Raw genomic sequence first — 26,292 nt, 5'->3', positions numbered from 1 at the left:
GAGCAAGTGACGTCACCAAATGAAAACTGCACTAGCTTTCACCTCATTCAGCAACACAAAGTAATGTTCTCTCTCCCTTCACCCATTCCCTATTGAATAAGTGAGTCTTTCTATTTAACCCCAAAACACGCTACAAATCGTCCATTCAACATCACCAAACCAAACACTCCGTAGCATCCGGTCACCACCTACACCAGCCGTTGAATTCACTCATACACACAGACTTCACCTCATGCCACCGAAATGCCCAACAAAACATAATAGTTCAATGGAGCCCCCTATTGGCTCTCCACTGTGTATACATTACTTCCATACCCACATTAGTTATGGTCCGATTACCCATTAAACCTTATCACATGATCAAACAACGGCACAACCTTAAACTCATATGGGGTGGCAGGCAGCTTAGTGACCAATAGCGCCGCGCCAACAACCGAGAACTGCCGATGTGCCCCTGAGCAAGGCACTCAACCCCAATCGCTCCCATAAGTCGCTCTGGACCAGAGCGTCTGCCAAATGACTGTAAATGTAAATATTCTCTACTTTCTCACCCATGACGTACGTCTACGTTCGGGTGAGCAAGTTCATATCGTCAGAAATCCACAGGCACCTCTCAAACAATCGCCCCGTGGTGTTCCCAGCCAACTCCCAATCGACACAAATCACCCCCTAGTCCTTCCTGACTCTCCAAAAGCCACACTCTCGCTGTCTCCAGCCCCTCCCCTCGTGGCTCTCCCTTCTGTGTCCAGTCGGAACAGGCTTTGTCTGCTTTTCGTTTTAGCGTTTCCAATATTCTGCCGTTATTTAAAGTACGTTAGTCTATTTATTTAAATCAAATTATTCCCACCTAATTAGTTAAAGTCGGTGCATATTTATATTTCAACGATAAACCAAATTATTTCAGTCTAATTATTTAACCAGTATTTTGCAGGGTCAAACATCAAACGTTAAATCAAATTTTAAACCAAATTGCCTCAACATAATTGTTTAAAACCAGTATTATGCTATGTCAAACATCAAACGTTACAGTTCAGTTATATCAGTTCAAACGTTTCAGTTTAGTCATACTAGTTATTCAGTATTTTACCTTTATGTTCCCAATTGTTATTAACGGGTTATACGGTTTAAGCAACCACAAACCCAACAGTTATTCACAAATTATACAGTTTGGACAGTCACAGATGTCTTTAATTCCTAATTAGTTTTCTATCAAGGTATACAGGTTTATTAATTTTAATAACCCGCCTTCACTCTTTTATTACACTGGGATCATTCCCTCCCTCACTCATACGACACCCTATACTTTAAAGTGCCCCTCTGATCCTAGCCGTATCTAGCCCTCTGATACGTGTCAGTAGTGCAACACTATCTAAAATGTAAGTGTCCCTATGATCCTAGCCGTATCTAGACTTCTGATACGTGTCAATAGTGCAACACTTTTAACCAATAATTCCCTACGCCTCCAGTTCTCACCACTGGTGATCCTAGCCTGGAGTCGACTAAAATGTAAGTGCCCCTATGATCCTAGCCGTATCTAGCCTTCTGATACATGTCAATAGCACAACACTTTTAAGCCAATAATCCCTGTACCCCCAGTTCCCACCCCTGGTGGTCCTAGCCTGGGGATTTCAGTATTTTTCCCCGATCCTAGCCGTACCTAGCCCTCTGGTACGTGCCGGTGAAACAATACTCTATGGTACCAAGGTTTAACATCACATTCACCACAGGTTTACATGTCACAATATGGTGCTTATCTACTCATAATAGTTTCATAATTTAGTTCACTTACATCAAACAGGTGTTTCACAAAATTAATTTGGATAAAGCCAATGTGCAGAACTTGAGTTATATAACAATAGGTGTCTGCTTACCTGTTTTTAGTAGTCCGGACTCTTTGTGAAACACACCGTTCAATGACAGAGATGTCCAATGGGCCGGACAATACCCAGCGAAGTCCCTTCTACCAGATCACAGTCGGGGTCACCAATTGTTAAGTTGCGTCAATTCAAATCTGGTATTAGGAACAAAAGAGGTCAATACACGTCTTCTAAAATAGACTAGTATTTTAATTAATGCAAACCACTTCAATGGTAAATATGATGTTCGTATATACGGGTCCACGGAAATACCACGCAGGGCACTCAGAGAACTGATCCATTGTTCTAAGTTCTTCTTCAAATACTCTGACAGAGATAGTTCCCGCTCCCTGCTGGCCAATCAGAGTAGAGACTGAGCGTGGTTTAGACTTACTCAGCCTATCGTTGGCGCACAGGCTGGTCCCAGCCCCTTGGCGCTGCACTGTTGCACACTGTTGCCAGGCATAAGTTGTTATCATCACAACTTGTAGAGTCAGCACCTTTTTGCAGTACACGTCCTTGAACGCGGTTTAACAAAGAGGCAGTGTGTATGTGTCTGTGAGAAATACAAGTCTGTCTCACCCTACGCCCTAACATTCCTCACATGAATCACAGCTTGTTATGTTAAACAATTTATATCAGTACAGTACAAACCTATTATGTTTAATCATTAATGCATTCCTTCCAAGCTAGGCATCACATCCAGTTATAAAAAAATAGATCCCCACAGAATCGAACCCACAACCCTGGCGTTGCAAATGCCATGCTCTACCAACTGAGCACATTAATGCTCACATTAATGTAATGCTAAATATATGTTCATGTCATTGTCACTCAAAAATAATTTGAATTTAGTTGCTAGTAGAATAACGTTACAATGCAAATGTGTAAAATAGTTTTTTATTATATTGTTTTGTAACTAAACCTCCCTTGCACTACACTGCTTTGTTACACATTTTGCTTAGTTGTTTCAGTGGGCTGGCCATCATAATTTGCTCTGTAAGCAAAGTATTCCCATAGTTTGCTTCTGGAGCCAGTTTTGTCAACAAGCTGCGGGAATGGAGGTACAGTATGATGTTTTCAATAGAAGAAGAAGCCATGCTGTCGGCATACCCTCTCGCTATCCTCTCGCTTCTCAAAAGTGTATTGCGCTATGTCAGCTGACTCACCATTGCATGCGCAAGCGCAAGTATCCTGGCCAGCTTACTACTGCCCCCTTGAGAAGGGTCAGACAAATTACTAGACAGACTCGATCCTCTTAATCAGTATACGGCGTGAGACACATTTGATAGAAGTACCGAAAGTAACAAAGAATCTAGTACCGAACCGTTTTTCATGCTCTAGTATCGAAAAAGTTTCGGTATACCGTGCAACACTAATTCTACCAGTTTTGAAACGAGAAAACAGAACATTCTGCTCCAAGTGCTAGGGTGCCAATATATTTGACCACAATTGTATAAGAGTAGCGAGAAAAGTTAAATATTATTCAATTTGGTATTTGTCTGTGTGTCCTGTTCCTCTGCCAATGAGGGTTTCGCCCCAAACTCCCGGCCCACCTGCCCCTGCCCCAGGCCTGTACAACTGGGCCGCCCCTGAGGTTATCAGACGTTGACCCTGTGTGAAACTTACTCCTCAGTCTGAAGTGTCGCTACTTGTGCCAGCGAATAGCTAGCTTTTCGCGTGGCGCAGACTGGTAAGACGCTTCAGGATGGCGGTCACGTGTGCTAGCAAGGCAGAGGTCCCAAGTTTGCACCTGTATGGGCCGAATTGGGGGGAAACGGTACTCGCTAAGTACTCGCTGTATGTGCCCTCATCCAGGATCTCTACACAGGTAGCTACTCCAATGTCTGTTGTCTGCACCATGACACTGCCTCTTTCAGTGCTAGATGCGCTCTTGTGACTCTCATAAAGGGGTGTCTGTAGCATGGTACATCTTCCACTCCGGGGTAATGTGATGGGCTGTCAATGAGGGAGTTATTTTATGATGGGTTGAACCAAGCAATGGCCTGTCACTTCAATGGGCAAAAGCGGGGAGGGAGGAGGGCCCTTTTCAAATCAAACAGTAATCTGCGATGCTGGGTAATGTTGTCAACAAGGCAGCATGGTGCATCTTCCAGAAACATACATCTCTTTTCCATAAAATAAATGTGTGCATTTTCATTGAGAAGGCAGATAATGCGTTTTTATCAAAAGCAATCACGTTTGCATGGGAAAACACAGAATCCTACTAATTACTACTACACCTGCTTAATTACTTCACTTTTGTTTTAAGCCGACTTCGCCATCAGACAGAGCGGGGCACCTCGCTCATGCCTGGGAGGCAGCCCGGTTCCAAATCGAATGCAATCAACTTTCAGCCTGTGCGAAACACACCTACACGGGCGCCCATGCAAGATTAATCAAACCCCCTCACTGTTAAGTTAGCGCAACACAGGGTGCATTGGCCAATTCATTGAAAACTTCGGCTTGCTTATATAGATAGAGTGGGTACTACCTGTTTGCTGAAATGGGTGCAAGAGGGAAGTTAGTAATTGCTAGAGCACTTTCACAAGGCGCTGAAACCCCATACTCTCAAACACAGAGAATGGGCGCATATCCGCGGTTATAAACCAAACACTACAAAATATAAACAGCCTACAAACGCGCTTGTAATTTCTTTGGCCCGGTCAGAATCAGCTGCCAAGGGCTGCTTGAATACAGGGCGGAGACGATGTTGTGTTGTTGTTTCTTTGCGTTTCGGTCTTGCTCCCGTATCAGGGGTGATTCTTGTTAAGAGCATAGCGACTGTTAACGTTTTATCAACAACGCTCTGTCTATCGCCGTTCTAATCTACTGGGAAGCCAAAATCTTCCCAAACTGTATATTTAAACGATGATGGAGGATCTATACTAAAACAAGTTAAATATCTTACCTGTGATGAAATGTTTTCCACACACATAGCTACGTGTAGCCTACATGGACACGGGGTCCCCACATTTCCCATTCTCCCACCCCGAATAGCCTGAAGCCACAGGGCTCTTCTCGCAGGCTCTATTTCCGTACGAGGGAGCATTGCGAACCGTTGGTCGGGATTTTTGACATGGTTACATGTACAGTCGTGGTCAAATGTTTTGAGAATGACACAAGTATTGGTCTTCACAAAGTTCGCTGCTTCAGTGTTATGAGATATTTTTGTCAGATGTTACTATGGTATACTGAAGTATAATTACAAGCATTCCATAAGTGTCAAAGGCTTTTATTGACAATTACATTAAGTTTATGCAAAGAGTCAATATTTGCAGTGTTGACCCTTTTTCAAGACCTCTGCAATCCGCCCTGGCATGCTGTCAATTAACTTCTGGGCCATATCCTGACTGATGGCAGCCCATTCTTGCATAATCAATGCTTGGAGTTTGTCAGAATTTGTGTTTTTTTGTCCACCCGCCTCTTGAGGATCGACCACAAGTTCTCAATGGGATTAAGGTCTGGGGAGTTTCCTGGCCATGGACCCAAAATGTCGATGTTTTGTACCCCGAGGCACTTAGTTATCACTTTTGCCTTATGGCAAGGTGCTCCATCATGCTGGAAAAGGCATTGGTTGTCACCAAACTATTCTTGGATGGTTGGGAGAAGTTGCTCTCGGAGGATGTGTTGGTACCATTCTTTATTCATGGCTGTGTTCTTAGGCAAAATTGTGAGTGAGCCCACTCCCTTGGCTGAGAAGCAACCCTACACATGAATGGTCTCAGGATGCTTTACTTTTGGCATGACACAGTACTGATGGTAGCGCTCACCTTGTCTTCTCCGGACAAGCTTTTTTCCGGATGCCCCAAACAATCGGAAAGGGGATTCATCAGAGAAAATGAATTTACCCCAGTCCTCAGCAGTCCAATCCCTGTACCTTTTGCAGAATATCAGTCTGTCCCTGATGTTCTTCCTGGAGAGAAGTGGCTTCCTCGCTGCCCTTCTTGACACCAGGCCATCCTCCAAAAGTCTTCGCCTCACTGTGTGTGCAGATGCACTCACACCTGCCTGCTGCCATTCCTGAGCAAGCTCTGCACTGGTGGTGCCCCGATCCCGCAGCTGAATCAACTTTAGGAGACGGTCCTGGCGCTTGCTGGACTTTCTTGGGCGCCCTGACGCCTTCTTCACAACAATTGAAACTCTCTCCTTGAAGTTCTTGATAATCCGATAAATGGTTGATTTAGGTGCAATCTTACTAGCAGCAATATCCTTGCCTGTGAAGCGCTTTTTGTGCAAATCAATGATGACGGCACGTGTTTCCTTGCAGGTAACCATGGTTAACAGAGGAAGAACAATGATTTCAAGCGCCACCATCCTTTTAAAGCTTCCAGTCTGTTATTCTAACTCAATCAGCATGACAGAGTGATCTCCAGCCTTGTCCTCGTCAACACTCTCACCTGTGTTAACGAGAGAATCACTGACATGATGGCAGCTGGTCCTTTTGTGGCAGGGCTGAAATTCAGTGGAAATGTTTTTTGGGGATTAAGTTAATTTTCATGGCAATTCATTGCATGGACTTTGCAATTAATTGCAATTCATCTGATCACTCTTCATGACATTCTGGAGTATATGCAAATTGCCATCATCAAAACTGAGGCAGCAGACTTTGTGAAAATTTGTATTTGTGTCATTCTCAAATCTTTTGACCACGACTTTTCGGCATGTTTTGTTATTTCTGTATAACGACGAAGTTGGCACTTTTACAATGGGGGTGAATGGGAAAGAATGTTTGTTTTCCCCAATTTGTGGGTGAGGGGAATTCCTTTTTACGACGTGAATATCGACTTGGTGTATAGGGAAATAATGCTTGCTCTAGAATGCCCTTCAAGCAAATCGGAAATGAGTATTCAACAATGCCATGGTACAATTAGGTGATAATACCCTCGATGCCGGTGTTTGGAGGATATATTGGCACGGGTTTGTCGAGGGCCGGCATCCTGCCAATATATCCTCCAAACACCAGCTTCGAGGGGATTATCACTTTTATACAAGGGGTTACCAACATATTCAAATAATGATTGACATATTTAAAATAAAAACGTTATTTTGATGAATTTATTCATACTATTTTATCCTTCCACAAGATATAGTCCCGACACAAATCTAGGGTTGCTACCCAAGCCAGCTGGTCGTTCATTCTATTGGTTCGGTTGCCAGAGACGCGACCCAGTCATTCAGTCTTTTTGCTCTGTATCTATGGACGCGACCCAGTCGTTCATTCTAAATGTTCCATTGCCATACTGGCTGGCAACATTCTTATCTCTTGCTTGCAAGTTAGCCAACTACGGCTAATTTACAGTCACGTCAAAAAGTGCAGCCAAAATAACAACAAAGTACCTGCATTTGCATTTGTTTAAGCTGTTTTCTAATGACATTTATTTGGATACATCCATAACAATGAGCTAATGAGGCACGATTTCACCTGGCATAGAAAATGTGCTCATTCCTCAGGACACACTGTTGTTCAGAGGAGCTAGCCAACGACACAGCTAACACAATCGCTTCAAACGGAAGCTGGAAAGACTGTAAACTAGCTGCAATTCGTTTTGTTTGACCTTTTTTCAATTTACATTTCTTTGTATATATACATAAAAAGAATGCCAGCTGATTCATGATTTTGACTGGCTGAGAAACGCTGCCTGCCTGTCTGTCTGTCTGTCTTGTGCCCACTCCTGACACCTTCATTACTATGGGACAGCTGGAGATCGAATTTGAATATTGAAACAATGTTGCAAATGTCGGAGAGACAGACAGCAAGGTTTATACAAATCTCCACTGTTGAAAACTAAATGTTAGTCTAAAAGAAATGTGAGATAATGTCTAGATGCTTTTTATAGTGGAGATCAAATTTATAAATTACCTGGCTGGGCTGATGAGACAGTGGATTGCGCACTCAGATGGAACAGAGTAAATAGGCATTTTAACATCATAGATTTAGCCGGTGGTAACTAGTGGAATAGACACCAGTTGGAATGCGGTTTTAACCAATCAGCATTCAGGATTAGAACCACCCTTTGTATAAACTGCGCTAGGCAGTAGCATGCGCCTCATTGCATTAGTGGAAACCAAGACTGTACTCCGGGCAGGCCTGGTTGTAGTTAGATATGTTTGAGTCGCGTCAGGGATAATTTTAGCATTTTAGCTAACCTTAACCCTAATCATTTTCCTAACCTTAACCTAATTATCCTAACCTGTCACGTTAATTCTCCTAACCTGCTACAAAAAGTCACTTCTGCTAGTCAAAACCGGCAGACCTGCCTTGAGAACAGTCTTACTTTCCACCAATGTGATACATTAGTGGGTGTAATAACAAGCCATAAAATAACGCAATGTATGTCACAACAGGTGTAAATATATGGGTCATGACAGTGTTATGACTATATTGTGACAGGTTATGACAAGTTATGTCAGCTGTTATGACATATTATGGGTGTCAAGCAAAGTGTTACAGAGAACTCACTATACTGTACATATTATACATATATTATACCAAAGTTCACAAAGTTACAGTTCACATAACACCTCGTCCTCCCATAGGTGAGGTGTCAGAGTTGTTGGCCAGGATGACCCGGGGGTGGCTGTGGGCCCCCCTGGCAACAGTGACAGTGAGGAGGAGGAAGAGGAGGACAGATCGGGACAGGGGCCAGCGGTGGGACCCCCCAGATCCAGACAGGACCCCCTGGGGCACAGTGACAATGGCTACAGGTCCTCTCCAACCTCCTCCTCTGTCCCTGCCTCACAGCCCCATCCAGAGACAGCCAGGTCTAGTAGTTCTTAGTTAACATAATAGTTATATGGTATAACATAACATAGGAGTAGTTAGTTAGTTAGTAAGTGAGCTAGTTAGTTAAATAGTTAGGCATGTAGTTAGTGTACTCTAGTTGTTGGTTTCGTCTAACTGGTTGGTTTACTCCTATCAGAGCCCTGTCAGCTCAGAGGAAGACCTGGATGTGACAGTGGAGGTGTGCAGGGCTACTGCCAGCAGGACCGCAGCAGAGGAGCAGACGCTGGAGACCAAACACAGGAGTAAGATGGCTGTGTGTGTGATTTGACACTCAATTAACAAAGATTTGGAGCAGTATTTCAATTCATAAACCATCATATTCACTGCTGGGTCATTCAGGCAGTACTAAATGAGGACAGATTTACTGATGAAGTGTTCATTTCCCCAGAGTGTCAGCCTGTACAGTAGGAGTCAGAGGAGATTGATATAAACCCCACTGTCAGTCAGGACACCCCCTTTCCACTGACCAGGTAGGAGCAGCACCGACACACTGACGCTGAGGTTCCATGGTAAAATCAACTGTACAATATTATGTGTGTTGTGAATAGAAGTTTTAGTGCAGATGAATGCTTAAACTTAGTAAATCCCCCAATGTTGAGACTGGGAATGTTGTTTAGGAGCTCTGGGAAGGGTGTGGCTGTCAGAGAGTAGATTGAGGTGTTCTGCAGTGTGATGTAATCATCAAGCACCAACAACTCATCCTTTGGGAGTACGTCCACCAACAATATCATTTCCAGTGTGCCACAGAGTATTTCAGGCACAGATCTACTCTCTGAGACACAGACCTACACACTCTGTAGATTTTCTTAGACATCTCAATGTACAATGTGTCATGGTCTTCATCAATTCATGTGTGTATGTGTGTGTGTTTATACAGCGGTGTACCTGACATGGCTGATGTCTCCAGCATCACATGCTGGCCCGCCTGCACCAGGAGTGGGTTGCCAGGAGAGACTGCACCCCAGCCCTCTGAACAGACAACCTCCGCCCTGCAACAGCACCCCACTCCGCCCAGGTACCAACCAACGCCACCTAGCTACCAGAGCTTTACTGGAGCTTCAGTTGTATAAACCCCCCAGTTGCACCGTGAAATGAAGCTTAGGAGTAGTCACTTGGTACCAGTCAGCTTACACTGTGCATGTTTAACATCAGGAGCGCTACTTTTAAACCTCTATGTTTACAAGTTGAATTGCAGCAAGGTGTCACGTCACTGGTATACTTGTTTTGGTTTGGTGTAGCGACTGCGCCCAACTACAGAGCCATGGGGGTCACTGGGGAGCCCATCCCCCCTCTTCCCAGCCTGCTGGACACCTCCCCTTGGGGCAGCACCCGCTTCCTGCCTCCCCACACCGAGAGCTTCGTCACAGCCAGCCTGGGAGCCAGCAGCATGGTCAGAATAGAGTCAGCACTCTCCCAGTCAGAACCATGTTTCAATACATTCTTCAAACCTGTCCAAATATATAGTACGCCAATGGCCATCAACCCTGGTCCTGGAGAGGCACAGGATGTAAAGTTTAACTCAATAGTTTCTTACCTTTTATCAACGTAACTGAAATGTTGTGATGTATTTTGGCTGCTCTGTCTGCAGACGGACCCCCCCAGCGTGTACAGTGTGCTGCAGTCGCCCGTGATAAGAGACTCCTCCACCCACGGGCGTCCCAGAGTTCACCACGGCCAGTTCTGGAGAGAGAGACCACAGGGACCAGCCAGGAGGGGGTGGGCTCTATCTACAACATACCCACCACTAGCCAAGAAAGTGAGGAGGATGAGGTTGATAGGGAGGAGGAAGGACAGGGGGGAGAAGAGAGATAGTTTTGAAGAACATGGAGTGTCTCGAAGAGAGAGCGGGATGTCGCTGACTGCAGACATGAAAGAAGAGATAGAGGAAGCGGAGTTGGAAGGGTCCGATCAGGGTAGCTGTGATGTGGATGCGGACCTGATGCGTGAAGAGCCTCTGGTTGCTAACTCCTCTGTTCTAGGAGGTGAGGTGTTAGTTGTCTCCAAACATGGTTCTGGAGGAGAGGCGGTACAGGCTTTTATAGAATCCCTATCCATGTTAACTCACCTGATTCAATTAAGCAAGGTGTTGTTGAGAAGTTGAATGTTATTTTCAGTAACATTCAGAAACTGAATTTCAACTAACAACTGACTTGCATACACACACGTGCACACACACACGGACACACATACACACATGTAAATAGTGCCATACATGCACTCAAACGCATACAGTCGGCCTTGCTGTTTAGATTTTTGTTTTTTGCATTGTTGTTTTCTGTTGTTTTCCTTTGTTTTTCTCTTTTTGTTAGTTGTTGTTGACTGTGTGGGGGTTCTCGGATGGTTGAGGGGCAGCTCTCGGGAACTGTTGGGGGATCTTGGATGGTTGGTCGCCTGGCAGTTGGGAGCTTGGGCTGGTGGCCGATAGGTCACTGGTCTGGCTCCCCGATTTGACTTGGTGGGAGATCTGTTCGACGTGTCCCTGGGCGGGGTGCTTGACCCTAGTTGCTCCTGTGGGTCGCTCTGGATGACTGAATGTAATGTAAATGTTGAACGGCTTAACAGCAGGTAGATTGTATGTTTTAATATTCAAAATATATATATATTTTTAAATGACTTGATATTACTATTAGATCAGTATGGCAACCCCAGACCAGTATAATATGTATGTATGTTTGGTGGTAGACTGTGTTTAGTTATAAACATGTCTCTGCAGAATATGAGCTTGTGTCAGAGGCGGAGGAGGGGTTTGATGAGGAAGAGTTGCCTGACGAAGAGGACACAGACCATGAGGATAAAGAGGTGATTAATGATGAAGAGCTACCAGGCGAAAATAATGTGACATCAAGAGCCCAACATGGCAGAACACACAGTGAAGGTACCTACACTGCATTATGCCCACATTATAAGAAGAAAAAAAACTCTCTCTACAAGTAGCAAACTAGAAAAGGAAGTTTCAGTAGAAACTTTGTGTGCTTGCTAACTGGCTGGAATTCTTATTATTAATGGCAGTGGAAGAACTATACATAGTGAGATAGTTAAACCTTCAGAAAGTATTACATTTACATATTCACACCTCTTTACTTTTTCCACATTTTGTTGTATTACAGCCTGAATTTTAAATGGATTAAATTGAGATTTGTGTCACTGGCCTACACATAATACCCCATAATGTCAAAGTGGAATTATTTTTTTAAACATTTTTACAAATTAATTAAAAATTAAAAGCTGAAATGTCTTCAGTCAATAAGTATCCTTTGTTATGGCAAGTCTAAATACTTTGAGTAAAAATGTGCTTAACAAGTCACATAATAAGTTGCATGGACTCACTGTGCAATAAGCGTTTAACATAACATTTTGAATAACTACCCTATCTGGATAAGAGCGTCTGCTAAATGACTAAAATGTATCTCTGTACCCCACACATACAATTACACTACATGACCAAAAGTATGTGGACCCCTGCTTATCGAACATCTCATTCCAAAATCACAGGCATTAAAAACCCAGATTCGTCCATTGGACTGCCAGATGGTGAAGCGTGATTCATCACTCCAGAGAACGCGTTTCCACTGCTCCAGAGTCCAATGGCGGCGAGCTTTACACCACTCCAGCCGACGCTTGGCATGGTGATCTTAGGCTTGTGTGCGGCTGCTCGGCATTGGAAAACCATTTCATGAAGCTCCCGACGAACAGTTCTTGTGCTGACGTTGCTTCCAGAGGCAGTTTGGAACTCGGTAGTGAGTGTTTAAACCGAGGACAGACGATTTTTATGCGCTACACGCTTCAGCGGTCCCGTTCTGTGAGCTTGTATTTGTATTTATTAAGGATCCCCATTAGCTGCTGCCAAGGCTGCAGCTACTCTTCCTGGGGTCCAGCAACATTAAGGCAGTTATATACAATGAAATGTGTTCCCTCAGGCCACTATTCTACTATCACATACAGTACATTTGGAAAGTATTCAGACCCCTTGACTTTTTCCACATTTGGTTACGTTACAGCCTTATTCTAAAATTGATTACATTGTTTTTTCCCTCATCAATCTACACACAATAACCCATAATGACAAAGTAAAAACAGTTTAGACATTTTCGCAAATGTATTAAAAATAAAAAACTGAAAAATCACAATTACATAAGTATTCAGACCCTTTTACTCAGTACTTTATTGAAGCACCTGTGACAGCGATTACAGCCTTGAGTCTTCTTTAGTATGACGCTACAAGCTTGGCACACCTGTATTTGGGGATTTTATCCCATTCTTCTCTGCAGATCCTCTCAAGCTCTGTCACTACAATTCACTCACCTGTTTGAAAATTGATCTTTTTGGTGGTAAAAAGTATTGCCTTTAAGCACATGAACACGTGGCATGATAATACATGTATTCTTTGGTGCTGGAATTTTGATAACGTATGCATTTTATCTTGCGAGTTCTTTCGAAACATTAGAAATATAATATTTTAAATTCTCATTATGTATTGTTGAAGTCATTAATTTATCTTAAGTGTCTATGACTGGAGTTCTGTGTTCCTGTTAAGCTGTTCAAGGGGCATTGGTGTGTATTCAGTGCTCGTCAAAGCTTAGTTAAATTATCATTACTGTTATTAATATAGTTAATAAAATGTACCATCATTACTGTTAATGTATTCATGTGTTATCTATTGTAATTTCACCCTGCCCTAGTGCATTACCCATAGATCAGATTTGACCAATACCAAAACAAACTTAAATCAACCAATGTAATGTAATGGTTTGTTTGCATCTGCATTTTAAGCTTTTATGGATTCATTTTATGTAATTGTTTTACATATTTGGTAGAAAAGAGACTTTAAACTGTACGTTGAGATGCTAATACATGTTTGCACTCCTTGTTAAATACATTTTTGATTGAGTGTATCCCTGGGCAGAAGGAATATTTCAATTTAATGAAGGATCATAAAATACATTGACACTCGATACAAGCTTTACAGTTAAGTCAGTGGTACGATTGATACATTAGCCATAAAACCCTACCTACTTATCCAACATCAAACTCTTTACAAAAATAGCACCCTACAAACATGTGGTGACTTGATTCCATCTGGAATTCTTGCTTCCGGTGTGTCAATTCCTTCTAAAATAAGATTATTTGGTGTCATAAAAAATGTTTTATCTAGCAAATGAAATCTAACCACAGCATATGTAGGAATGAGGATTCAACTGAAAACCCTTCAATGAGGCTAATATGCCTAGCAAAGGGACAAGGAGAGATGGGCAGAATCAGTCACTCATACAGTCATCTCATACTCAGTGCTGTGGGGTCTAATATTTTAGTCTCGGTTCCTCCGGTTCCTCAGTCTCATATTAGCAGACGAACATGCCCTTTCTTGTCCAGCTCAATGCGAGAGAGGTGCTGCAACGTCTTCAGCTTGGCGTCGCTAACGTTCATGTTCATCTGCTTCATCTTCTGCAAACTGAGTGCTCCACTGGAGAAAGAGTGGCAAAGTTAGAACTTGCGTGAACTTCCACAAAATGCCTACAACTTACTAAACATTCATATGACACGGGGACTGACTCTGGTCCAGCAGTTAACTGTTCAGCATAAAAACAATTAGGACATTCCTGCTGCTGGTTTTGCCTTGACAACTGGGAGTTTCTGTGTAAAGGTATATGCATCTCAGCATGAACGTGACTCGTCTGACCTGTTTTTTCTGAAGGAGAAGTACTCATGCAGCTGCTTGTAGAAGGCATTGAGGTTGGCCAGCTTGACGTTGGAGCGCACGCTGCACGGCACGGCCTCCAGTGTGGCTTCACTCAGCTCCTCAAACTCGCCTTCCCTCGAGGCTGTGGACAGAGAGCGCTCACATTGGCTTCAGTCGCCATATTCCTATCTGTAGAGTCATGAGCCCTTTTTGGGTTTCACATGGATTCCTTGAAGAGGAATGTTGTGTCATTGTTGGCTGTTAAAGTATCAATATAAATGCTCCAATTCAGCTATGTAGATAATATGTTGGTTACAAATGACTTCAATAGGGGTTTGTGTCTATAAGATATATGCAGAGGGGAGACTTGGGTTTAACCATTACTTACACTGAGGCTGCTCTTGGGCTGGAGGCTCCGTAGACATTGGTACCTGTTAACAGACAAACATTGGCATATTACAGTTATATTACAATATATTGTAATACTGGCATATTACAAGACGACCATAACATTTCACTGAAGGAAAGAGTTGAGAAATCCTGAGCAGTAAAGCTTTATATACAGTGGGGGAAAAAAGTATTTAGTCAGCCACCAATTGTGCAAGTTCTCCCACTTAAAAAGATGAGAGGCCTGTAATTTTCATCATAGGTACACGTCAACTATGACAGACAAATTGAGAAAAAAAAAATCCAGAAAATCACATTGTAGGATTTTAAATTAATTTATTTGCAAATTATGGTGGAAAATAAGTATTTGGTCACCTACAAACAAGCAAGATTTCTGGCTCTCACAGACCTGTAACAACTTATTTAAGAGGCTCCTCTGTCCTCCACTCGTTACCTGTATTAATGGCACCTGTTTGAACTTGTTATCAGTAAAAAAAAGACCTGTCCACAACCTCAAACAGTCACACTCCAAACTCCACTATGGCCAAGACCAAAGAGCTTTCAAAGGACACCATAAACAAAATTGTAGACTTGCACCAGGCTGGGAAGACTGAATCTGCAATAGGTAAGCAGCTTGGTTTGAAGAAATCAACTGTGGGAGCAATTATTAGGAAATGGAAGACATACAAGACCACTGATAATCTCCCTCGATCTGGGGCTCCACGCAAGATCTCACCCCGTGGGGTCAAAATGATCACAAGAACGGTGAGCAAAAATCCCAGAACCACACGGGGGGACCTAGTGAATGACCTGCAGAGAGCTGGGACCAAAGTAACAAAGCCTACCATCAGTAACACACTACGCCGCCAGGGACTCAAATCCTGCAGTGCCAGACGTGTCCCCCTGCTTAAGCCAGTACATGTCCAGGCCCGTCTGAAGTTTGCTAGAGTGTATTTGGATGATCCAGAAGAGGATTGGGAGAATGTCATATGGTCAGATGAAACCAAAATATAACTTTTTGGTAAAAACTCAACTCGTCGTGTTTGGAGGACAAAGAATGCTGAGTTGCATCCAAAAGAACACCATACCTACTGTGAAGCATGGGGGTGGAAACATCATGCTTTGGGGCTGTTTTTCTGCAAAGGGACCAGGACGACTGATCCGTGCAAAGGAAAGAATGAATGGGGCAATGTATCGTGAGATTTTGAGTGAAAACCTTCCATCAGCAAGGGCATTGAAGATGAAACGTGGCTGGGTCTTTCAGCATGACAATGATCCCAAACACACCGCCCGGGCAACGAAGGAGTGGCTTCGTAAGAAGCATTTCAAGGTCCTGGAGTGGCCTAGCCAGTCTCCAGATCTCAACCCCATAGAAAGTCTTTGGAGGGAGTTGAAAGTCTGTGTTGCCCAGCGACAGCCCCAAAACATCACTGATCTAGAGGAGATCTGCATGGAGGAATGGGCCAAAATACCAGCAACAGTGTGTGAAAACCTTGTGAAGACTTACAGAAAACGTTTGACCTGTGTCATTGCCAACAAAGGGTATATAACAAAGTATTGAGAAACTTTTGTTATTGACCAAATACTTATTTTCCACCATAATTTGCAAATAAATTCATTAAAGATCCTACAATGTGATTTTCTGGATTTTTTTCCCTCATTTTGTCTGTCATAGTTGACGTGTACCTATTATGAAAATTACAGGCCTCCCTCATCTTTTTAAGTGGGAGAACTTGCACAATTGGTGGCTGACTAAATACTTTTTTCCCCCACTGTATTTCTCTGAATAGCATGGGCCGTAAAATTGGACAATCAAAAGTAGTGCCCATACAATGTCAGTGTTACACAGAATGACGTCTGTGAAATATCGTTTCGCCACACGCTCTGCTCCTGTACGCAACGACACCTTAGCTCCAGCAAATTGACTTACCTCCATTGTGTTTTGATTGACTGATAAACCAAGAAACTTTGCAGACTCCTGCTCCGTCTCAGTCAGTGTTGGAACCTACAAAACAGTATTAGTACAAATATAAATTCTGAATTGCACATGATTTAACCACCCTTTAACATTGAAAAGGGTTGGTTGACCTTGTCGGATGTACGTAGAGGGAATAGTCTACCTCTACGTCAGCAGTCTGCTGTAACTGTTGCACTAGCTGCACAGTGGTGTCGAGGTGCACTCGTATGGAGTCCATTGATTGCTTCTGCTCGGCTGCGATCTCCTGCACTTGTGTACACAGGGCCGCATGCCTCGCCTTGATGGCTGACAGGTTCTCCAGTAGCTTCACAGGGTTTTCCTGTGGTCACGAGCACAACGTGAGTCAGATATTGATTTAACAGAATGTTGGCTACACTGTCTGCATGGCAGAAGTTCAGAGATTTATTAGATACTGTAGCATTGCCTTTTGTGGATGGAGTGGAAAAGTGTTGGGTGACTTGTCTGTTGGTCTGTTCTGAGGACATGTTTTGTAACTAAGTACTGTGGTGTTCATGTATTCACCTCTGCTGCACTGTTCTCTGGAGTATTAGTCAGGAAGTCCAGTCTCAACCGCTTCTCCATGTACTCCATGTCAGCCTCTGCCTTCTGGAACTGAAAGGACAGTTGGTTTAGTGTACTACAAGCCTTACACAATCATTATTACACACAGAAAATCATTGCGTGTACAGATCTGTCATAACTATGAACATGAACAAAATGAGCGAAAGGATCAGTCACATCTTTTGAATACTTCGGCCACAAAACTGTTGCCTCCCGAAAGGTGCATGAAATAGTATTGAGACACACAGTGCCTTCTATGAGGCTTTAACACAAACACTGAAACCCTATAAGCAACATTGCACTACTCAAAGTGGACAGCAGAGACAATACTGATAGGGTTTCAGGACTTGGGAGCAATCGAATGCTTGTCATTTTATCAAAATGGAGTGATTAAAAATAATAATAATCAGGGTTGAGTTCAGTAGGCACATAACAGAAAACATATTCAGAAGGTACGAAAGAGAAAACATTTAAATACAAATAAGTGTTTATTTTTGGAAGTTTAGGTAGATCCTCCTCCTAATAAGAAATGGAAGCTGACTGATGGGGACAAAAGTTCCAGACTTGCTTTGATAGATTGCAGGTGAGGGAATGAAGAGTGAAGAGTAAGATTATTGCTCATTTGGACTCGGCCTGAATTAATAAGACTATTGATCTTCATTGCAGATTTTTTTATGAAATTACACAAACATTTTGATAAAACAACCCACCCCCCCACATCCCGCCAATGCCTATTCTAGAGTTCTAATTCCTAATTATATGCACAGCCGTTCCTTGGGGTGCACTGTTATACAGCACATACCATAGTGTTTCAGTCAACCCTAGAGTGCCAATAATTATGCACTTGGGGCCCGATTCGTTTTGAGTTAAGCACTTCTCAGTAGTCGGTATTCAGACTTACCTTATGCAGGTGCGCAATGGGCTTTGCAGGTGTGACTCCCTTGCGCGCACTGAATACATTTAATTCAACGGCTGAAAACTCTCCCACTTGCTGGCCAACAGTTTTCATTCAAATGGGTTTTCAGTACATTTATCTAAAGCCATCCTTTTAAATACGATGTACCTTTAATTTGACAGACTCACTAGAATATACGTGGAGAACGGGTTCAGAATAGGGATCAATGAAAGAAAGCCATCTAAATACACACATATTAGTTTCCTTTCAGCACCAATTGGTAGATTTAAAAATACTCTGATCTTGTAGATTATTTAGGGTTGGGAAAGTATTCATGAATCATACATAAAACACGGTTGGAAAGCCTTTACGCACAAAATATATTGGTGAATCAAAAATAGTGGTTTGATTCACCGTGAACGTTACCATATTCAAATTGTTCAATTCATGAAATATAGGAAAGGGAGAAAAGTGTACAATAGCAGATTGATCTCCACCCCAAACGAATAACTGGCTGACATGAGTTTTCCCATGCGTTCAAGGTCAGAATACGTGTAAAGAGAAAAGGGAATAAAGTTCCATTTAAGCGATTAACTCGGGTCTGAATTCCCCCCTTGGTGAGGAGTGTGGCAGCTTTCGCCACATTGTCATACATGTTTTGCGGATTCATTTGTCCAAAAGTGGTCTTTGCTGCTTTCAGATGCTTTGACAATACTATTGCACTGCTAGCTGTCCAATACAGTAGTGCAATGAAGTCAGAGCACCTGCAAACAGCTTTGTTGAGCAAAGGTTCACAGCTACACCTTGCAAAACCTCCTTGGGAATAATCCCTGGCCAATGCCCTTTTAACATTGCACTGCTTTCATTAGAGGGTCACCAGTAGTACAATATAAAAGGGGCACTGGACAGACAGACAACATAATGGATTCCTCTTTATTAATAATATATAATATGCCATTTAGCAGACGCTTTTATCCAAAGCGACTTACAGTCATGTGTGCATACATTTCTACGTATGGGTGGTCCCGGGGATCGAACCCACTACCCTGGCGTTACAAGCACCATGCTCTACCAATTGGAGCTACAGAGGACCACGTTATTCTGTGTTATCAGTCCTGAAATAAAAATGGAGACATCCAACCTCCTGTCAAACTGGAGAAATAATTAACTACATGACAGAAACTTTAATTGGATTGGCTGGGCCAGATCAAGACAAAATATTAATGGGTGAATCAAATAAATAATCTAAAACTCAAGTAAAACCAGTTTTGAAATCCAGTGATTGTCAGCAGAGACAAGCAAGTGAAGCTACATGACATTGGGGAGCTGAATAGATTGCGAATGCATCATATTTGAATAGTCTAGTTACTACCCACAAACTGGTTGAATCAACATAATTTGTCAACATATTGTGACGTGGAATCTAAGTGGAAAATACATTTGGTTTAGAAAAAAAGTCATCAACTGTTTTGAGGGTCGAATTTCAACCACAGGATTATGTCATCATTGTAACGAATTTTCCACATAGACAAACCATGTATAAAATGTTTAATTTGTACCTTTGAAACAACGTCAGTTCTTCAATGTTAAATCCACTATCAGAAAAAAATGGACACTACCCACATTTTTTTATGCAAGTAAAGTCATTCCATATTTTAAAAAAATCACAACAGCTATGATGGAAATAGGAAGTTTCGGTACAATTTTATAAATGCTGACAGATCACTTGGTTTTTTTCGACATGGTGGGATCGTTTTGTGAGCGGTTGGCTAGAGTGCAACTGCCAAGACCAAAGTAGGCACAATTTCTATTTAACACAAATGTTTTTGTGACAAAACTATCGGTAGAGTTGAAAATGTGATATAAACACATTGAACTTTAGATTTTTATTCTGTACATGAAAACTTTAAATTTAGTGTGCACTACATCATCACGCACACATTTTTATCTGCAACAAGTCAGTTAGGCAGAAACACCACTGGTGGGAAAATGCGTATATATTCTTAATGCGTACAGTGGGGGAAAAAAGTATTTAGTCAGCCACCAATTGTGCAAGTTCTCCCACTTAAAAAGATGAGAGAGGCCTGTAATTTTCATCATAGGTACACGTCAACTATGACAGACAAATTGAGAAAAATAAATCCAGAAAATCACATTGTAGGATTTTTAATGAAATTATTTGCAAATTATGGTGGAAAATAAGTATTTGGTCACCTAAAAACAAGCAAGATTTCTGGCTCTCACAGACCTGTAACTTCTTCTTTAAGAGGCTCCTCTGTCCTCCACTCGTTACCTGTATTAATGGCACCTGTTTGAACTTGTTATCAGTATAAAAGACACCTGTCCACAACCTCAAACAGTCACACTCCAAACTCCACTTTGGCCAAGACCAAAGAGCTGTCAAAGGACACCAGAAACAAAATGGTAGACCTGCACCAGGCTGGGAAGGCTGAATCTGCAATAGGTAAGCAGCTTGGTTTGAAGAAATCAACTGTGGGAGCAATTATTAGGAAATGGAAGACATACAAGACCACTGATAATCTCCCTCGATCTGGGGCTCCACGCAAGATCTCACCCCGTGGGGTCAAAATGATCACAAGAACGGTGAGCAAAAATCCCAGAACCACACGGGGGGACCTAGTGAATGACCTGCAGAGAGCTGGACCAAAGTAACAAAGCCTACCATCAGTAACACACTACGCCGCCAGGGACTCAAATCCTGCAGTGCCAGACGTGTCCCCCTGCTTAAGCCAGTACATGTCCAGGCCCGTCTGAAGTTTGCTAGAGTGCATTTGGATGATCCAGAAGAGGATTGGGAGAATGTCATATGGTCAGATGAAACCAAAATAGAACTTTTTGGTAAAAACTCAACTCGTCGTGTTTGGAGGACAAAGAATGCTGAGTTGCATCCAAAGAACACCATACCTACTGTGAAGCATGGGGGTGGAAACATCATGCTTTGGGGCTGTTTTTCTGCAAAGGGACCAGGACGACTGATCCGTGTAAAGGAAAGAATTAATGGGGCCATGTATCGTGAGATTTTGAGTGAAAACCTCCTTCCATCAGCAAGGGCATTGAAGATGAAACGTGGCTGGGTCTTTCAGCATGACAATGATCCCAAACACACCGCCCGGGCAACGAAGGAGTGGCTTCGTAAGAAGCATTTCAAGGTCCTGGAGTGGCCTAGCCAGTCTCCAGACCTGAACCCAATAGAAAATCTTTGGAGGGAGTTGAAAGTCCGTGTTGCCCAGCGACAGCCCCAAAACATCACTGCTCTAGAGGAGATCTGCATGGAGGAATGGCCCAAAATACCAGCAACAGTGTGTGAAAACCTTGTGAAGACTTACAGAAAACGTTTGACCTGTGTCATTGCCAACAAAGGGTATATAACAAAGTATTGAGAAACTTTTGTTATTGACCAAATACTTATTTTCCACCATAATTTGCAAATAAATTCATTAAAAATCCTACAATGTGATTTTCTGGAATTCTTCTTCTCATTTTGTCTGTCATAGTTGACGTGTACCTATGATGAAAATTACAGGCCTCTCATCTTTTTAAGTGGGAGAACTTGCACAATTGGTGGCTGACTAAATACTTATTTTCCCCACTGTATTTTAGAATATTCGCATGAAAGACCTATTTTTGCTTTTTCATTATGGGGTATTGTGTGTTGATTATTGAGGGGGGGAAAACTATCAATTTTAGAATAAGGCTGTACGTAACATGTGGAAAAAGTCAAGGGGTCTGAATATTTTCCGAATGCATTGTAGGCCTAGGGTTTCAAACTTTGGTTGATTTCAAATGTAATCTTCAAGTTAATCATTAATATGTTTGATTCAAATAATCTCAACCAAAAATAAAGTTAAAGAACACTGTTTTCCACAAGCACATGGAGTAGCCAGCCAAATAGAAAAAGTAGCCAGACCCCCCAGGTTAAGAATGTTTTGCTGAACAAGCTCTATTATGGAGTTTACCTCCCAAATTGTAAAAATGTGTTGTAGTATTGTGTTTAAAATTTAAATGACTGAAAATGTACAAATTCAGTGTATTATTCGTCTGCACAGATGGTTGTCCTTCTGGAAGGTTCTCCCATCTCCACAGAGGAACTCTGGAGCTCTGTCAGAGTGACCACATCCCTGACCAAGGCCCTTCTCCCCTGATTGCTGTTTGGCCAGCTCTAGGAAGAGTCTGGGTGGTTCCAAACTTCTTCCATTTAAGAATGATGGAGGCCACTGTGTTCTTGGGGACCTTCAATGCTGCAGAAATTTTTTGGTACCCTTCCCAGATCTGTGCCGACACAATCCTGTCTCGAAGCTCTACAGACAATTCCTTCGACCTCATGGCTTGGTTTTTGCTCTGACATGCACGGTCAACTGTGGGACCTTATTTAGACAGGTGTGTGCCTTTCCAAATCATGTCCAATCAATTGAATTTACCACAGGTGGACTCCAATCAAGTTGTAGAAACATCTCAAGGATGATCAATGGAAACAGGATGTACTTGAGCTCAATTTCTAGTCTCAAAGCAAAGGCTGAATACTTATGTAAATGAGGTAAGGCTCAGTGGGGGGAAATCGGGGATGCCCTGCTTTGCGATCTATTGCCTAGGACAAAAACAGCCAGGGTTTCATTACATAATCTATAGGCACAATACTTTTTAGTGCACATTTAGGCCTAATTAAATTGACACATTTGTTCAACTTCAATTCACTGGCACAATGTAGAGTAGTTTAGCCATACTCATTGATAGCCTAATCTATACTTTAATATACTTGTGGTGAATTTACGAGGCATTGCGAGATACAGATTATCACGATATAGGCCTAGCCTATGCGCACAGTTCCAACTGTCTGCCTTCCCCTCCTCTCTCCCTTGCTGGGTCGCCTGCTCTTTCTCTTCGCTATAAAAGATGCGAGTGTGTGTTTACGGTAGCCTACTCATTGATAGCCCCTACTTACTTTAGTGAACTTGCGAGACATTGACTGTCCGACTGTCTGCCTGGTGGCCGACTTGCCTACCTATGTCTGGCTGTGCCCCTCCCCTTTCCCTCGCTAACTCGCTCTTCTTTAATGTAAAAGACGCGAGAGTGTGTTCTCGGAAGTAGCTTACGGCAACTACTCAGTATCTTTCATTCCAAAAATACTGAATATTAAGAGTCGATTCCCAGTGGAATCGAATCTTGACACGACTAAGTCTCTATAAGCCAGAATGTTGAATAGAATGACATTTGAGGTTACCTTACCTGTTGTACATGCTGTTGGTCCTTTTGGCGGTAGGAGGTGTAGATAGGGTCTTCACAGGAAAGTGTTGTTTACCCGACCTTCTGAGGCACCGGTAGGTTGTCGCTTGTATTTTCAATCTTGACTCATTGCACGTGATGCACAATATGTAACCATAGTCGAATGTAACCGAAAGTAGTCCACCAAAGGACGTTTCCTCGCAATCAGCTGGAAGTGTTTGCCATATTGTGCAAGTGTTTGTCACTGTGCGAATTGCATCAGTATTGAAAATAAAAACCGGAAGTACAAACCGATATACAGATCAGCGTACTGAAAGTCAATTTAATAACACTTAGTGCTGAGCGATTAGTTCTTTTTGAAGTCTGTTCGGTTTGATTCTTTAAAAAATAATCACAGTTTTCGATTTTGATTATTTGGGTTGAATGCTGTAACACAGAATAAAGCAATTAATAAAAGTCCCATGATGGTAGTGACTGCCCATTACTGCTTATCACTTATTAACCATATTTTATACACATTACTTTAATAAAATATTTAAGTTGTGTATATTATATTTGTTTTATTTGATGGCTTTATTATTTCATTCCAAGTCACCATCTCATCTCTATTTTGTAGTTCTTCAAAGTAAATCAGGTCTACTTTTATGACTTTGAATACTAACTATCAATCACTTAGATCGTGTATTTTCAGGTAGAGATACCTGGCGAAGCAATAGCTGCTCTCTATATCCCCTCATGATCACGCATTCGTCTCTCTTTCATAGCAGGCATAAAAGAAAAACAGACCGGACAAGTAGATGCGCAATGGATTATGGTCAGTAACCATGTTTCCATACGAATGAAGTCATACCGTATTTTTTTTTAAACACGACAGTTGTGATGGAGACAGGAAGTTTCGGTACAATTTTATAAAATGCTAACAGATCATTTGTTCATTCGACATGGTGGGATCTTTGTGTCGGTAAAATGTATTATGCGAGAAATGGCGGTTTCCTTTATGCGCAAATACTGATATAATAACCATCATATCGAAGCAAACCTGGAGTCATGCGATTATATGGTGTCTGGTCCTCCCACTACAACTCAGGGAAACTATGCATTTTATTAGGCTACAGATTAAGTAAATTATGATGAACTTCACAGGGTGTTGAAAGTGCACACTATGAAGTTGATGCTCCTTTCCAATAAATATCAAGGGTCTTATTCTGGTGACATGATGAATGATACTCGCTCTTATCCATAACAATCACATAATGTAGACTTGCCTACTCGCACTGTATCTGCGAGCTGTTGGCTAGAGCGCATGTGCCAAGACCAGGGTAGGCACATTTTCTATTTAACACAGTTTCTGATAACTCTATCACAACACTGGAGGGAAAATGTGCATATTTTCTTTATGCAGACTTTAGAATACTCGCATGAAAATCTGTAGCCAGTTGGATGGAAACCTAGCTATTATAGTTAATTACCACATTTTTTGTACTAAACTATGTAGAATATTGGCCTGTTGGAAACTACAACTCTCTACTACATTGCACAGTTCAGGCTGGATCTGATTTATCTCTAGATAAACGGTTTAATGTGCGCATTAAGCTCACAGAAAAAAACTACCAAAATGGAATTCAAATAATTGAACCGAAAATAACAGAAATGTTGGTTAATCGCTCAGCACTAATAACACTACTCTGTGGATATTGTCTCCATTTTCTGTCAGCGGATATTGTCTCGATTTTCTAGCAGCAGAAGGACAAACCGCACAGACAACCGGTAGAGCAAGTTTAAATGTACTTTTATTAAACATTCTGGCTTGTATGGAACATTTACACAATTCTGCACATAAATGTCTCAGGACCTATATACACCAATTAATTGTGTATTAATTGTGATACCACATTGGGATTCAACAAACTTACTTTGAGTGGGTGAATAAAAGGTTGAAATCTCATTGTTCAATGTCTCAACCAAATATTACCCAAATGTCCACGTTGAAATGACGTTCCCAATGGGTATCTGGCTAGTTTGTAACAGTTACATACTGTACGTTTGCTAAGCGCTGTGATTGGAACACCAACTCAAATGTTATTATCGCTGATCAGACATTCCAAACTCTTTCCTTTATCTCTCGATTGGCTAACAACGAATTTGTACAACTTTGATATGATCCCGTGAAAACTCGCTTTTAAACAAGAAAGACCACGAGCGAGCGCGGGGACACGGACTAATTAACGTCCTCTTTGCAGGCGCAGTCTCTCTTACTCGCTGTCCTCATTGTGAAACGTGTGGCAAACAAGCTATCGAGATAGCTAGCTACCTAAATAAACACTGAACATGGGCAACGTGACACAAGCGATTATTTTTAGCCTTTTGGTTTTCACAGAAAACACTTAGCTAGCATGGTATGTTTTCGTGTTTCTTTTCCTGGAAATAATTATTTCCTACGAAAACGGCAGATTTTTTTTATTTAGATCCTCTCACTTAGCTAACGTTGCATTCCTATTTTTGACGCACGGGCCATTTGTTCAAATAGCTAATGGACCACAGAAAAATCGCATCGTATCTAAAGACTAGGAACGTAGGTTTCCTTTCGCTGGTTTAGAAATTAATGTGGTTTGTAAAAGGCATCTTACCATCGTCTCCAGTTTATCAACCGCTAGCTCCATGTTGAGTAGTGTACGGGCTGTCTTCTTCTTCTATGGTATTATGGCGGTCTGCAAACAAGCAATAGAAGTACATGCCGCCACCTACTGTACGGGTGGTAAACTATAGCAAACATATCCATTGTAGGAAAAACCGACATTATACAAAATACAAAACCAGACACATAAAAAAAAAAAAAACATCCCACTCCTTCAGTCACATTCCAATTCAAGTCACACCCCTACACAGGCTCAGGGGCCTGTGAGGGCGGAA

At 42.1% G+C, this 26,292-nt stretch overlaps 1 protein-coding gene across 1 annotated transcript; it reads right to left on the bottom strand.

The window, feature by feature from the left end:
- Window positions 1-13,543: 13,543 nt before the first annotated feature.
- On the bottom strand, window positions 13,544-26,082 carry LOC311136570 (SKA complex subunit 2). The gene is made up of 7 exons (XM_084170756.1): window positions 26,010-26,082; window positions 17,208-17,297; window positions 16,828-17,004; window positions 16,638-16,712; window positions 14,709-14,751; window positions 14,321-14,462; window positions 13,544-14,104 (listed from the first exon to the last, which is right to left on the bottom strand). The coding sequence occupies exons 1-7, from the start codon at window positions 26,040-26,042 to the stop codon at window positions 13,978-13,980; spliced, it is 687 nt and encodes a 228-aa protein (XP_084026882.1). The 5' UTR covers window positions 26,043-26,082; the 3' UTR covers window positions 13,544-13,977.
- Window positions 26,083-26,292: the final 210 nt, after the last annotated feature.

Source organism: Coregonus lavaretus (assembly GCF_964263955.1).
Source record: "Coregonus lavaretus genome assembly, chromosome: 10".
NCBI classification, from domain to species: domain Eukaryota; kingdom Metazoa; phylum Chordata; class Actinopteri; order Salmoniformes; family Salmonidae; genus Coregonus; species Coregonus lavaretus.
The sequence above is the reverse complement of the archived record's forward strand: the minus strand, read 5'-3'. Positions and strand labels throughout refer to the sequence as shown.

What these genes read in the sequence shown, in the direction of transcription:
- LOC311136570 (XM_084170756.1), bottom strand. Translation starts at nt 26,042, where the DNA reads ATGGAGCTAGCGGTTGATAAACTGGAGACGATG. An exon ending in TCAATCAAAACACAATGGAG is followed by an intron (nt 14,752 to 16,637) that starts GTAAGTCAATTT and finishes GTCTGTTAACAG; the next exon opens with GTACCAATGTCTACGGAGCC. An exon ending in AGCCCAAGAGCAGCCTCAGT is followed by an intron (nt 14,463 to 14,708) that starts GTAAGTAATGGT and finishes CTCTGTCCACAG; the next exon opens with CCTCGAGGGAAGGCGAGTTT.